The sequence below is a fragment of the Paramormyrops kingsleyae genome, unplaced genomic scaffold, assembly GCF_048594095.1.
Source record: "Paramormyrops kingsleyae isolate MSU_618 unplaced genomic scaffold, PKINGS_0.4 ups286, whole genome shotgun sequence".
NCBI lineage: Eukaryota > Metazoa > Chordata > Actinopteri > Osteoglossiformes > Mormyridae > Paramormyrops > Paramormyrops kingsleyae.
In genome coordinates this window covers 1-15,868 of record NW_027326223.1, presented here as the reverse complement: position 1 = coordinate 15,868, position 15,868 = coordinate 1, and the positions used below count along the sequence as shown (strand labels likewise).

Here is a 15,868-nt window from a genome sequence, read left to right as displayed (position 1 = left end):
CTACAGACCCTATGCCAGCCTGTTAAGTCAATAATTATATCACTCCATTGTCTTTATCCAAAATAAACTTAAAATGTATTTCATACACTTAGGACCCCTTCTGGAGACTCATGAGGCAACATTTTAGACTTCAAAGACCATAGCCTTTCCAATGACAATACCTGCTGCCCCTCCCCCCAAAAAGTGTTACATGAACTGGCCAAGACTACACTTCCCCCAGCCTCCCTTTCAAAAAACATTTATGTTGTTTGACTCACGTTGGGTCTTAGATATATTATTTCATTCTGGAAAAGGGACTTCAGTATGTTTGCCATTAATATAGTAGGGGCGTTACTCAGAACGGTCTAGATGACACACAGACACTACTGAGTGCAAGCACTGGTCAGGATTCCACTCTCCTGGATTATCTAAACATTATCCCCAACAGATGTTTTGATGGAGACACCAGTAGAAAAAAAAAACTGGAATAGACTCTGCCGGAAAGCAAGGCTGAAACGGGATCTTCTGTTCCACCGTCAACACAGAAATTCCCCAAGGGCTTTCACCTGAAATGTCCCTAGCAGTCCCAGCATGCAGAACTTACAGCATGATGCTAAACACAGCATGGCGTGCCTACTTACCTGATCCACCCAAATCAGTTCCAAATTCATAGTACATTCAGCTTCAGCTTAGTTAACATTCAATTGTAATTCATTGGCACATGCCCAGTAAGACATTCTGAATCCCAAATCGTGTTTTCATCATTCCAACACAAATGGTGTCATTATGCTTTTAAGGGAAAATATTTGAAACTGTAACATGAATGCAAAATGACAAGCAATAACAGCATTTAGGCTTAGTGTGTCCCAGTCACACATGAGAATTTTAGATTCATCCTCCTGGATAAGAAACACTTCCACCTGCTCACAAATAACATATGAACTTATACTTTAGAAACTTTATATATAGGGAAAGGGGTACTGATCTCCAGGAATACAGAACTGGAGACTACATTTAACTTCATGAATTAATGTCTGTGTTGGAAATAATAATAATTCAGTCCAAAGGAATCAATTAATTTGTCAGATAATCCCTTAATGACAGTTTTACAGTAAATATGTTTGTACCATGCTAGTTAGTTGTTTAATAAACAAGCACATCTTCAAATCTTCATTAAAAAAAAATCTCTGAAGCCCCAGGTGACTCATGGCACAAGCATGCCCTAGGAACCAAGGAGGACCTCACAAAAAATTAAAAGCACACAACACAGGGAATACTTCATGTGGATTTATCAGAATTCTAAAAAAGGAACTATCCATGGGATCTTGAACAAATGAGATCATATTTCACTCAACTGGCCCAATGGAAGTTCTCCCCTTAGCTTCAGCCCTGGTCAGGGTCACTCACTGAAAAGGATTGTGTGTCCCCTCATCCAGTGTTTCACCAAATGGAAGGACGTGATTTAAGTTCAGTTACTTCTCTTATCATTCCAAAGTCAAAACAAGGACATGAGAGGATCCTTTGTACAACATAAAAGTCATCCTCCATCAGTCATTCATGCTGGAAGCTTGATAGGAGGCATTAATACCATCACATTCCGCTGGGGAATGCAATTCAAAACAGGCTGAACTTCCTGGACATTCCCGTACAAAGGATGCAGCTCCACAGACTGCATTGTTAATCTGACATTAATCCATTCGGGTGGATTTCTGCTCCGTTTCGAAAACACAAGAAAATTCTTGATGATTGTGTTTAAGAGTTAATTGTACAAACTTTGTCATAAGCTTTCAAGCCCCTGCTCTGTTCTAGACTGCCAACATACATTTCTTATCAAACCTACTTTGTCATCTTTTGCTTCTTTCTGGCCTGGAACTGTTCCGTTTTGTTTTTGACGGACCTGATGAGCATAGACAGCCCCGGGTCCTTGGCCTGGGTTGGCCCGATGGGCTGCTCGTTGGCACCCACTTCCTGCTGCATCTTCCGCTGCTTCCTCTTGGTGACGTCCTCCTGCTGTTGCTCCTCCCGGAGCCGCTGCTTCTCCTCCAGGATCCTCTGAGTGGCCTTGGTCTTCTTGTAGCCTGGGTCCGAGGGGTCCAGATTATACAAGTGCGAGGTGAACATGGCCTGGAAGCGAGGATCTTTTACATCAACCTGTAACAAAACAAGTGATTAGAGAATTAAGCGGGAATCTCATTTTGGTGCAAACGGTGGTGAGCGCACTGAAGGCCTGCACTAAGATGATACACCATAGTACATACAGGCGTTAGTTTTATTACCAACAAAACAAAGCTGCTCAGTGCCATGCCAGTGACGTACACTTAGGATTTGGGACCCTGTGAGGGCAGGTCACTTCAGGTTTCAAAACTAGGTCTTTGGTCAATTTCATGCTATTATCTGTTTCCAAATCATTACACCAGGAGAGAGATGATATCTAACGCACTACATCTGGCAGTATTTAGTACAAAAATTAGCTGGGCTGTTTTATTTACTGCAAACGGCTGGCTTCACCTCTACGTGAATTAAACCATTTCAAGGATTACAACAGTACATATGATCTGCCATCACAAAACCACAAGCTTTGCCGTGAATTAAATGCTCGCTATTCCGTGCCCCAGAGGAAAAAGCTCTCAAAAGCTCTCACTGCCATCGTCATATTCAGAAATTTAGGGCAAAAATGAAACCTCTCTACTTTTAAGAATAGGTAGTTTCGATGAGTAATAGTTTTTGCGTGGGGCAACTTGGACTACACAATGGGTGAGGGTGCCAGCGTTTGGGCATAGAGATGAGAAGGTCCCCCTTAAAGGCACAGGATCCATATTCAGGTATAGGGCTTAGAGGTGGCAGTGCGAATGACATGGGCCCAAACATTGAGTAAAGCCGTGGTGGGGAAGACAGCTAGGGCTCCGACCTCGAAGTCGTCCTCGTCTAGCAGCTCGTTCCTCTTCTGCAGCTTCTTCTTCTTCTTCTTGCTCAGGTTCTGCTGCTCCACAATCTTGTCGTAGTTGAAGTGTTTGCGCTTGGCGTCTTCCTCGTCCTCGTCACCCATCAGCAGCGCCATCTCCGCCTGGCGAGAGACGAGCCCGTGGAGAGACGTTTCACACGCTCACACCCCTCCAGCATAAACCCCAAAAGAGCCACCTCTCAATAAAACTAATCTGGAATGGACCACTCTACTCCTGACAGGGGTGTTTTTCTTCAAGTTTCATGTGCGTCGTCTTTCAACAGCTCATTAAACCTCAAAAACAACACATGCTTAGTTCTTATATAAACGGCCATTTTGATGAATGAGTCATCAACTCTTTTCGTGCTTAAGGGAATAATCTGCCAATCCTTGCCTAACACTGGCAAAACATATTTCAAATAAATAACTATCTGGTGAAGACCACATTTTCTAAACTCTGCTGACAGGTACCTTATTGCCTAGTAACCATGAGGGTAAAATTAACAATAACAAGGGATCAAATGGGCGTGATGTTAAGGATAAGTGGCATGTTGATGATCTAACACATGTAACCTGTCAAACTGACCTTCTGTCTTTCGAGCTCGATCTCCTCGTCCGGTGTCCTCTCTTCCTCCTTAGATTTTTTCATCTTCTTGGACTTTGTTTTCAGTTCAGATCCTGGGATCAAGGGACACCGACAAGTACAGTTAAAAAAAGAGTGGATGAGGGCAATCAGGTTCTGCTTTTCAAGGTGCCTCTCCGTTTATTACGTTCATTTCGGACTGTATACAATACATTCTGCCCTTGATTCATTTTCTTTGGACTCTGTGTGGTATGTGAAATGATTCCTAGAAATCATTATTCTGAGGTCATCTGCAGGCACACCAGAAACCCCGAGTATGTAGAAACCTCCTTTGGTTCATCATTCATGCATTCTGCTCACTTAATCAACACAAAACAAAGTCACATGTCCTACACCATTGATTACATCAAAGGAAACCTTCAGAAGTCACTGCCAAGAATGAAATCAGTACATTTAGAAACTAATCTGAGGGATAGCACGTTGGTGTTGCTTCCTTCCCTCCCCACCATGCCTGCCATGAAACTCGTTCACAGGTCAGAGACTAGAACAGGTGACAATGACTCAAAACCTGATATTCCAAGCTCTTCGGCAAAGTAGGGATCACTGAGGTCAACGTCGGGTGGCAGGTCGTCATCACCACTTAGGTCAGACTGAGGGGCGGCCTGTATTAATAAAAATGCACATAGAAATAACACGTTCTTCACTAGCCCTGTTGCTTGTACTTGATCATACTACGGTACATCAATAGTACATCTAGCTATATGCTTATACGACATTTTAACATGCTAATAATCTGTTATATTCGTGATATTGAAGTTCTGTAGCTGTGGCGACAATCAAAAACAGAGACGGAGTGTAAAATACATACTCTTCAGCTGATCCCTGACTAAGCTCCCTCCGACAAACAGTCCACATAAACTAGCCTTGTGATCGAAGTTATGTTTTTAGGCTAAGAAGTTTCTTTAATCATATACTCCGGATAATGATATTTATTTTGGCTCACATTGACCCCGATGAAAGAATGCGCCAAGACTGACAATAAGGGCACGGCGGGTGAGATATAACTGGCGCCCAGGGGCTGGGTGCAGGGTTTTATTTTTGCATGACACGCAGGTCCAGAGACACACGGAGGACTTTGCAGGCACCTCATGGCTTCACAGATGACCTCCTCCTGAGGTTCTGTACGAAAGCTCCGCTCGGCACACGTGTGCGCATACTTTTTGTGGGGGTCCAGCAAGATGAAACCATTCATCTTCTCACGATTCAAGAAGCTTGCTTTAAAGATGGTTTGGTATTACAACAGCTGAGGCAGGGCTCGTCTGCCCCAGAATACATTAAAGCTTTCCCCTCGAATGGGAAACGATCATGCCGCACATGCAGCTATACTGTTAGGCAAAGTGATGCCAAACAACTCTGCATTTAACAAGCCGCAGCAACCTAATGGATGATGCAATAGCAAAGAGTAGGTTGCTCATAAACATGGAGCTCCTTTATAGCATATTAAGTTGCTCTTTATTAAAAAAACAACAAGTGAAATCCGGCAAAGCCGAATGGTTCCTCAACCTGCTTGCGTTCCGCCTTCTTCTGTTTCCTCTTCTCCTTCTTCTTCTGCAGGAACTCTTCCCACGGGGTCAGCTGGATCTTCTTCTCTAGCTTCTTCTTCACCAGTTCCTCTGTTGTCTCTTTCAGACCTACAGAGATGGAGACAAAGACAAAAAAAAAGTGTATAACAAAAATGACATTTACACAATGTCAGAATGCCGTACAGGTGTCAGGGATGCCGATGATAGAGAGGATGTTTATTGCTATCCATCTATTTGCTTAGAGCTGTATTGATTGTAAGTGATTTGAGTCCTGTTCCTTGCACCCCCCCAAATGTATTTATTCCAACCCATGCTGCTTTCAACCTGCCACATTCATCATTAGCCTATTAAGGTCTATATAAGCCTGACTAAGGTACAGTTGGAGTGAAAACATTCTCGCAGGCAGGGTGCCAGGAACAGGATTGAGAACCACTGGCTTAGAGGAACATGAAAACAATTCTTCCATTATGGCAGAATTCAGGACCCAGTGAAAGGATCACAAACAATTAAGACTTCAATTCTCATTCTTCTGTGCCCGTCCAGCTGAGCCAACACCACAAATACTGAATACTGAAGCAATTTGAGGCAGCTGGAAGTGTCTAATTGTGACATGTGGAAGGCGGATGGCCTGGATGGCCCGGTGTGATGATCCCTCTGTGTGAGAATGCGAGTCCGCTGGGGTCCTGGCCTTGGCGCCTAGGCTTCTTTAGGTGTCTGTGTTTGCATAAAAACCTCACAGAGTGTGAAAGCTAGGGCCAAATCATTACATAGTTACATTTTTTTTTTTAAATCAGTGTTCTATTTCCAGTAAGGGATATTATCCCACTGTGCTCTTGCAGATCCACCAGGATGCAGTACATGGACCATCCTGTTCCCAGCAACCACACAGCAGCAGCTGACAAAATGGCACAGCTCCACAGAAGAGCCTAGAGTCCCCTACATCAGCACTAAAATCCATGTCGCCGAAAAGCTGGAGCAACTGCTGTTATGGGGAATGGTTTCTGTTCCAATGGATAATGGATATTCAGGCTTTTGCTGCAACTCCCTAATTAGAGTACTAACTAATTAGAGGACTAATTGGCTGAAGAGTCCTCTCATCTGAGTTTGAACAGCTGACCTAAAGGTTATCCCAAAAACCTGCATACCGGCCCTTTGTGGATAAGATTGCACACCCCTACAGTATAAGCAGTATATCATTTACCATAACCTAATTCTTGGTTAGTAGTTATTTTTTAAGTTATTTTTTCATGTTATAGTTATACAAATTAAATTTATGAAAAAGAAAAAAAAAGCATGCAACTGAAGAATATTAAGTAATTGTTTTTCACCACTTCACTGCCCTCCAAGAAAAACTACAACCAAGGCCAATGCAGATCAAGGTTGTTTGTTTGCGGCCTGGTTTTCCAATGTTTTGTGTATTTGTATATTGAAGAAGAAAACAAAACAACTACAAACAATTCTAGGCAAAAACATAGCTATGTGCTTTTCCTGTTTTGAGCGGAGGACGCTGCACATCTGTAGCACAGAGCAGCTCGAATGAGGACCTGCAGAGCAAAGACAGAGACCCAGAGAGCTTGATGGATTGACATTCGGTGGCCTGTTTAGATGGCCCTGTGTACGTTCCCCACCGCAGTCAGCACTGGGGACAAGGAAGTGGAAAGGGCAGATGAATGAGCTTCCAGGTTTATCCCCGTCGGCTTTTGACAGGCCGAGGCTCGTCGTTTGCTGTGCCGACGAGACGGATGCTTTCTGACAAACATCTGCCTGCAACCTGCACTGCCCCGGCTCGCATGCGGCTGCGTTTTTGGAAAGCGCCTGTGTTCCGTTATGTAATTATTTGGACATGGGCTTAACGCCGCTTCAGATGCTCGACTTGGATGAAAGGCATCAGACACCCCCAAGCCACCCCCCCAATACTAACCCAACACAAAAGTTTGCTCTCGAAATCTCAAGCACACACTTGACCTCCAGGTGCCTTCTGCTTTCATCACCTCCTCTCCGTTTGCAGAGCGAAAGCAAAGCACAATGTTAAATGACCTGCCCGCATGCAAAACGTTCTCAGGACTCCGGCAGCTCTTTGAGTTGCAGGCAGTGGGATTCAGGGTCGCCGGTGATGGAAAAAGCCCACGATGCTTGGCAAACGTGCTGGGAAAAGCTGGCTGTAAAAGCAGATGAGGATGACTGGCAACATCCCTCAGAAGACAGGACATTCTGGAGAAATGCCTATCTGGCAACCGATATGGTTGCTAGGAGTCTATACCAATCTAGTAACACCTAATAATAAATTCAGAATGTATAAACTAACTCAACAGATGTGTCACTTTATCAAAGCACTGCTCGTTTCTAATAAAGTAAAACTGCATCTATACCAGCAGTCTTTATTCGGGAATGATTCCTGCCCTCTAGAGGCCATTACAGGAATGACAAAGATGACATCCCCATACACCTGCCTTCATATATGAAGCACAGAGGTCGTCTGACATCAGAACAAACTCTACATACTTGAACTCTTAATGCTCTTGGGGGGGGGGCAATGTGGATAGATAGCTGAATGCAAACCATTCAGGGAGCAAGGGTCCATCATTATTAAGTGTGATATACGGCTCACGCGACACTTTAAAAGCAGTTTGCCCCCCCCCCCCCCAAACCACATTCGCTATGCTTTGCTAAAATAACTATCCATTAAGTACTTAAGGAGGAAGAAGCCAAAATGACATGTGTAACTGCGAAAAAAGGCCAAAGCCTGCTCATGCTTATTTTAACGTCACTAGATAATTGATGAAAAGGTATGGAGATGACTGTCTGGGAGTTATTTCGCCATAATACTGTTGCCTAGCATACATAATGAAACATTTTCCACCCTTTTCAAACAGCGTTTGCGTCTGAGATCTCTGCATTCCCCCCATCCGAAAGTATCCAGGTAACATGCACAAAAAAAAAAAAACACGTCAAAGATGCAGATAATATTATAGTCTGCTTTCCATCAGCCAGTACTGTTCCCACACGTGAGGTATGCCAAATTTCCTGAGGTTTCCCATAATGGGGTTTTCAACACATTCTCAGTGGAGGTAAACATCCTCAAATTCATACCAAACCAAACCAATCATTCATGACTGGAATTTCAGAGCAGAATCAACAAGCTCCAAAGCTCCAATAATGGGGGTTTGACTGCAGGCAGTCACAGACCACAGAATGGGAATTATACAACAGACAGGTAGTCACTTCATGCTGGCTTCCAATCAGCCAATCGCGGTTACTCTGGACTGAAATTCTGACTGCGAGTGGCATACTTTTGCATATAACCACCCGCTATGAGACAAGCTTCCAATTAAAGTGTGAATGCTTATCTCCCCCTCTTCGGCGTCGGCTCTCTCGCTGGAATCTTCTGGAAGTTGAAGCGGCCACATCACAGATTTTCAACATGACCAGCAGAAATTACCCAGAATATTTTCATTTAAATGTATATATATCACTTGAAAGGGACAAATTCTGAAAGACTTTTCACAGAGGCGGAAGGCATGCAGAAAGACATGCCTAATTTTCCGGACTGGAGTCAGGATAATACCTGGAACCCAAGTGACCTCCATCTCCATGGCTTTGTCCTCCAGCTTCACGTCCTTGTGCTGAAGGTCCTTCAGCAGCTCCCGGTACTTAGCGATCTGCTCTGCGTCATTCTTGTGGGATTTCTTGGTTTTCTTACCCACCTCCTGGTCTTCATGGCCTGCAGCACAGTGACACAGCAGAAGTGTTCTTATGAGCATACGGTTAAACACGGAAAAACCTAATCTAATTGTGATCTATGGCAAGTTCAAGGAGATACACAGTCTGATAAAGACCTTCTAGATCTTCATCCTCTGGGTCATCGTCATCTTCACTGGAGGAGGCCAGGTAGGCCTGGAAGTCCATGTCCAGAATCTCATCCTTCTTGAACTTCCTGCTTAGAGTTGTGACCCGCTCATGATCCGTCTCATCCCAGGTTAGCTCCACCTTGAGCACAGCACACATGCTTATGTACATATACGCACGCCATTTGCCCTTCCTAGTTTGCCTCCCATCAACAATGTACAGGGCCTTCAAGATATACAATTGCTGTCATCTCACCATAAAACGCATATGCGCACAAACATTTGTATACCATGTCGCACATTAATGCCAACGGTCATTTCTCCAGGACCACCATGCAATTTGAAATAAATTAAAATATACAACAATAAAAACTCATCCACTCACAATTCTCACACTTCTCAATTATACACCCAACATATAAACCATAAAAATATTTGGAAAAAAACAATGCATTCACCTGTTTGCATGCGTACATACCACAGCCACACATACATACATACATACATACATACATACATACATACATACAGACACAACGAATATACATGCATACATCTCTCAATGGCCAAGGAGCCATGACCCTTCTTTTGTGAAGTGAACAAGGTCAGAGAAACAAATTATGAACCTGCCAGCCAAGCTGTCTTAACATGCAGCAATAGGCCCCATTAAGGCTGTCATGGAGAGCAGGGAGACATGACCTTCCGCAGTCTTGCAGAGTTACGCTCAATTACCGCTTTAAATTTATAGAAAGTCTTTTGTTTGGGCACTGAAGGTTTGCCATGCCTCATCCTACCTTTGATGTTGCCATCGCAGTTGAGGTGAAATATTTGGGGTTGTAGGCAGCCAAGTCCACATCTGTGGCAACATCTTTTGGCAGCTCATCAAAGGTGAGCTCGTCTGGAATAAACCTGTTTGAAAAATAGAGGAACCATAACAATTGGGGCAGTATGTCTAAACAGCCAGGGAATTGCTATCGGGCTCTCGTCGGGCAGACAAATTTGTAGGCCGCCAATTTACACGTTTCAGCTACTTGTGACGTAATGGAAAAACTGGAACCACGCAGAAAAATGACTAACGGGGTCCCAACGATCCAGGCAGTGGTACGTTGATGAAAGAGTCCTCGGAACTGTTTGCCTTCACTATGATTCGGGACTCAGAAAATACAACAAACAGGTTTGTTTGTGCCAAGAATCGCAACACTGTTAATTACTCTTTGATATTTTAAATGAAGTATATCCAGAAAGAGGGGTGAGAGAAGCTGGGCTCCTTCTCCATCATCAAGGCCACGATATGACAATTCCATTAAGCGAAAAGATGCAAGCCTTTTGTAACAAGACTACGGGAAACATTCATCTGACATTGCGACGATGCACATGGCACAGACACGTTCGTTTTCGTTTAATTTGTCCAAATAAACGGAAACATTTTTGGAGTTCTCCAAATGTGCAGAAAGTGCGTCTTGCACATTCCAGTGTACTTGTACCAAGAGCCTAAGCCAAGCTAAATAACTCAAGAGTCAGTGCTAAACAGGCTTCAGATGGAGGCCCACAACTCAAGTGTCACACTCTGCTTGTACTCCAATGCCAACTTGACGACAGCTCTGTGGCTCCCTCCCCCAGCTCACGTAGGGGGGAAACCAAGTGACGAATCCGCAAAGCAGTGCTGCAGGTCTACCGTGAAGAGGAAGGCTCTCTGCGAGCCAACCCTAACCCGCCCAGCCTTCCGGTAGCAGACGCATAGTCCAGTTTCTGCCTGGGTCTCGGGTGCCAGCCATGCCGACTGACAGCCTAGCCAACTTGGACATTGGCCCTCCGTCGGGAACGCCTCAAACCCCAGCTGCCAGCAGGCGTGAAGGAGGGCGTACCAACGCTCGCCGCCGGCAACGGGGGAATTCAGCCGAAGAGCCAATTACGAGAAAATAAACGCCATGTCGGCACATTCCACTGCGACGCGTGCAAAGCCCAACACGACAGCCACGTTCACAAAAGCTGACCTGAGCTGAGACGGGACACCGGTGCTGCACCGGTCCATCCAAAATCGGGCTGACAGCGACGGGACTGGGTTGGATGGGTACCATTCCTTCAATACCTGCATTCTAGCTGTTGGTCCACATGTCTGAACACATGCGCATTCTACACTAATTACCGTATGGAAGCACACTGTTGTAACGCTAACTGGACTGCATTATTTATATGGCCACACCTAGCAGTACTGCACTTTATTGCAGTAAAATACAGCCAAGAACATTTATATCACCACCTGCTTTCTCAGTTAAACCCTTATAATAAAAAAAGTCATAACATGCTGGAAGTAGGTAGCATTGTGATTACCCTGCCAGAATGTGCATACTTTTGTAAGATACGGAACCTGAAAGGGTTAATAATAATTCCTATTTAGAAATTTTAATAAGAGTTTGGTCAAGCAATTAAATAACATTCAATAATTAAATAAGTAAACAGCATTTTAGTGCCACTTTTTGGTATCAGCATATAGAGATGGTGATGGTGGATGTTATTAGTACCAAGGGGTGCTCTCTCACCGGAGATCCAGGACGGAGCTACTGCTCTCATATTCATACCCGTCGCACTCTTCATAGATTTTGCTGGCTGTTTCTCTGCTGTCACACTCAACAACAGCATAGTAGTACCGCATGCGCTTAAACTGGTAGTCCCTCATTTTCTCCCGGTATGTCCTGCAGGAAGACACAGGAGAAAAGGTAATTGCAGCATCACTCGGGTGCAGCCAGGGCCAATCCAGAGGTGGGCGCCGACTTCTAAGGGCCACCGACCTGCCAGCCAGTTTCACTTTGCCTTGGACAAAGAGCACTACAACATCACTACTGCATCAGCTAGGACCGGTACTGGGTTTAAAAGACACTCTGGTTTGGGGTATTTTGCTATTGGGTCTTTAACCCTCATTACTGAGATCCATGCAGGAAATGCCCCCCCCCCCCCAAACACAGCCAATTTCAAGACAATTTCACTGCCAATAAAAGCTGGGAAAATCTAAACTTTGGAAACAAACAAAAAACACATCAAGAAAAATTGTTCCAGGTTGAAAGTCTTATAAATAGGGTCACAAAACCATGTATTGTGCCAATGTACAATTGGTTCAGTTTTACTGAAAAGACAAGTTCTAATAAAGGATTTCAATTTAAAAAAGCTGAGAAATAGCCATGGGGGAAAAAGCTGTGCCATGACAAAATGTCGCCACCTGGTGTTCATAATAACTGACATCAGCATCACACTAGCTGTCATATGCCAACAAAGCACAGGACATCAAAAAGCCAGATCTAAGTGGCTTCTAGTATGTACCTCTCTTCCTCCGTGTCCTGCTCCGGATCCTCTGGCAATGCAACCAGCTCCAATGGTCCTTGGGCCTGTTCTATCTTCATCCGTTCCTTCCCAAACTCTGAGGGGTAGATCTGAAAGACAAAACAACGGGGAATTTATTTAAAAACACTTGATACAGACATTCCTACAATTCACATTTACATTTCATATTTTCAGCAGACGCTTTTATCCCCAGCAAAACTCTGGAGTAAGCAGGGTCAAACAGTCCCCAGAGCAACTGGAGGTTAAGGACTTGCTCAGAGGCCCAGCTGTGGGGTCACTCTGCCATATTCAAGGATACCAACCAGCAACTGATCACAGTTTCCTGACTAGCTGAGGCACACACTTTCCCCCACATTTGCCCACTTTTTGGTAGCTGAAGTCTACAGAAGCAAGGTCAGAAAAGACTAGGTCGAAAAGAGTTCCCGTACCTTGACAGACAGCACAACCCCTCCTTTGGGCTTGAAAGAGTTGAACAATGCCAGCAGATCTTTGCCCTTGAGTCTGTCCCAATCGACGTTGCACACTGCGAGTCTATGGGTGACCTGTTGCAGACGACACATACGCTTTCAACAGTCTTGTCCCATCAGGTTTTCTTGCTATAATATCTAATAAGTATGACTAGATGTGACAGCACTCTGCATTGGATTTGTTACAACCAGAAAAAGTGAATCAGCTGACGACTGACACAAGTAGACTGAGTAATGTACGGTTTAGCTCGAGTTACAGTTTGGGGACTGCACAGACACGTTTCATGTGGAATAAGCAAATGAGTCCCAGGCTTGCTAGAAACATGAAACAATTTAATATCAACTAACTTCAAATAAGAAAAACCTTCACTTGAACTGGAGATCTGAAGACACTGCCATTGGAAAGGAAAGCATGCACAAAAACATTCCCAGGCAATGGGCAGATTTTCTTCATAATGCCACAAAGGAGAGTTCAAGAAGGACTTCTGCACTTACGGCACATGAGTCAATGAAGCTGAGCTACTCACATCTTCACTTCGAGGGGCATCTTTCCACATTTCGCCCCAGTCATGCTGGATCTCTTCTTCCTCATGACGCAGCAATTTATCTATCTCATCTTCCTCATCTTCATCTGAGCTTGTCTCGATGTTACCCTTCCCCCTTGCTAAGTCAGGCCCACTGTCGCTGTCCTCCTCCGATTCTTCCTCTGACTCACTGGCACTCTCTTCTTCCTCATTCCCTTCCTCGTCCCCTTCCTCGTCTGTCTCATATTGCTCAGAGAGATCAGAACCAGAATCCAAGGCTTCTTCATCACCCTGGACACACTTTTTCTTGTCTTCTTCTGCCTGCACTTCTTGACCTTCCAAACAGAACATAACCCAATGAACAACAGCTTCCATATTGGCCAAAATAATCTCTTCTGTGACTTAGGTCATAGAAACTGCAACTAACACCATGTCAACCTGCCAACAAGTGTAAATACAATTAAAATGATAGTCGAGACCTCACCTTTTGCATACTCTGTCACTCCCTTAACAGTCTGAGCTGCCGTAGGCTTGCTAGACCTCTCCAGAACCTTCTTCAGTTTTTCTGGTTTTTCACTTGCCTCCACTGCTGTTTTTTCTTGCATATCATCCAGTGTCTCTTGTGTGTTTTCTTCAGGTCCCACTTTGACCTTAGACTTCTGCTTCTTCCTTTTTCCCTTCTGTTTCTCATCCTGCCCATCAGACTGATCAGAGTCTGTCAGGTCATAGAAACGCTTCAGGTCCTCTGCTGACGTGTGGCTGAACGGCCGCCCGCGCTTGTCCACGGTGTACTTCAGCTTGAAGCGTTTGTCATGAAACATAGACTGGAACCTCTTGTCAATCTTTATTTTGCGCTCCCTCTCGGGCATTTCCCAGAAGCGCGGGTCCTTCTTCACGCGAAGGAAGCGGTCATCACTGTCCTGAGACTTCTTGGAAGCCATGGCTGAGTCTTCAGGGTTACACCCAGACAGAAACTGCAAGGTAACAAGCAAAGGCAAGTTTTTCAAAAGACACGGCCAACCAAACCAAAAAGGTCTCTCAATGTGCAATCTGACCAATACACCATGGAACCGATGTTCATTCCTACCTACAGATCACTATCTTGAATTTTGCAAACAACATTTTAGATAGTCAATCTGTCAAATCATGTATTTATTTAACGATTATAAGTATAATTAAAAATAGAATTCGACACAACAGAACTTGCATAAAAGAAAAACTGAAAAGAAACAATATAAGCACGATGGTCTAAGGCAGGGTTTCTCAAACTGGTCTTCCGGGACCCCCAGACCCTCCTCGGTATAGGGCTCGGTGCATGGGAGCAAAAACGTTCACCGTCAGGGGCTCCCCGAGGACCGAGGTGAGAAACACTGGTCTATGGTCTGCAGAAGATACTGTAACTGAAGTACCAACTGGTCCCCGCGTCTCATAAAAAAAGAGAAAATTTGCGTATTCTGATGTACATAACTCTCTGGATTTATTAAACAATAGCAAGTTATTTCATAGGGATTACGATTATTGGTCATTTATAACGAAACATTTTACACTGGAAATATTAATTGCTGTCATTTATTTCTGACCTAGAAATTAATTTTCCGAAATTAATTTCCGTTATAACAATAACTTAAGTCTGAAGGGAAGAATGTAGTTAAAGAAATTCATTTTACTCGTGAAGAAAAAAATCTTGGTAAAGTCTCAAATGTCATATACGTCACTTGACGAAAAGTGAAAGTTTTACCACTGCTGTTTTATGCAATTCTTTGGCAGCCACCAAAGTGTGCAAACCTTACATGAGGTGACGCAAAATTTACATAACGCTAAAAGACTTTTTCGCTAAGATGAACATTACTGCAAATAACGCTGCAGCTCGCGAGCCAACGCTGTAATTACAGTAAAATCGGTGGCTGAAATCAGATCGTTAGTTCATCTTAGATTATAAGGAAAACTTAAATAAACAATGATTCAAAGGATTACATATTCCTGAATCGTAATATTTTACAAATTCTTACCAAAGCACAGCTGTCAGGCTTTCTGTCGCACACTCCGATATAAACTTCTCGACACACGTGTTTTTTTCCTCCCGTCATGCACTTGCTTCCTCCTCAGTCTACGGCTCGCAGAGTGGCCCAAAAAGGCTGCAGATTAAAGGCAACGCCACATTACCAACTTAAAGGAAAAGACGGACGTAAATATCACACAAAGATCGAGTTCAGGACATATCATGTTTGAGCAACGCTTTGCGTTTGTTGACATTTATTATAATTTTAATTTGAAGAAGCTTCAGTGAAATCCCGTTGCTTAGTCCAGTTCCAGGTTTTACCTCGAACACGTCACGCAGTGTCGGGAGGCAAGGGCGAAGCGCTTAGCCCGCCGGGGCTTCATGCGAGCAACTCGGCTGCTTTTCGATGCAATTATTCAGAGGTTACAGGTTACCAGCGGATTGTCAGCTGGAAGTATGAACGAGTTCTTAAGTAGCCGCGTCCTCTTTGGTACTTATAGTTTCTGTCGGTGTTTGCTCGGGAGACGCGGAGCCTGGCCACATGCCGCCGAAGCGCGGGGGACGACTGCTGCCGCCAGGCACAGTGATGCTCGGACGGACCTGCCGCGGTT

The 15,868-nt window shown here is 44.2% G+C and overlaps 1 protein-coding gene across 1 annotated transcript; it reads right to left on the bottom strand.

Annotated features, from left to right (window-relative positions):
* Positions 1-1,815: 1,815 nt before the first annotated feature.
* Positions 1,816-14,199, bottom strand: LOC140587496 (ESF1 homolog). The gene is made up of 13 exons (XM_072708761.1): positions 13,743-14,199; positions 13,262-13,593; positions 12,696-12,809; positions 12,247-12,356; positions 11,472-11,624; positions 9,726-9,840; positions 8,923-9,073; positions 8,652-8,807; positions 5,067-5,194; positions 4,072-4,165; positions 3,507-3,598; positions 2,888-3,043; positions 1,816-2,130 (listed from the first exon to the last, which is right to left on the bottom strand). Exons 1-13 carry the CDS (start codon positions 14,197-14,199, stop codon positions 1,816-1,818), a joined length of 2,373 nt encoding a protein of 790 aa, XP_072564862.1.
* Positions 14,200-15,868: the final 1,669 nt, after the last annotated feature.

Coding starts and splice junctions, on each gene's coding strand:
- LOC140587496 (XM_072708761.1), bottom strand. CDS start 14,199: ATGGCTTCCAAGAAGTCTCAGGACAGTGATGACCGCTTCCTTCGCGTG. Junction 12,810..13,261: donor ATGCCCCTCGAAGTGAAGAT/GTGAGTAGCTCA, acceptor CGTCTGCAACAG/GTCACCCATAGACTCGCAGT. Junction 12,357..12,695: donor GGGTTGTGCTGTCTGTCAAG/GTACGGGAACTC, acceptor TTTGTCTTTCAG/ATCTACCCCTCAGAGTTTGG.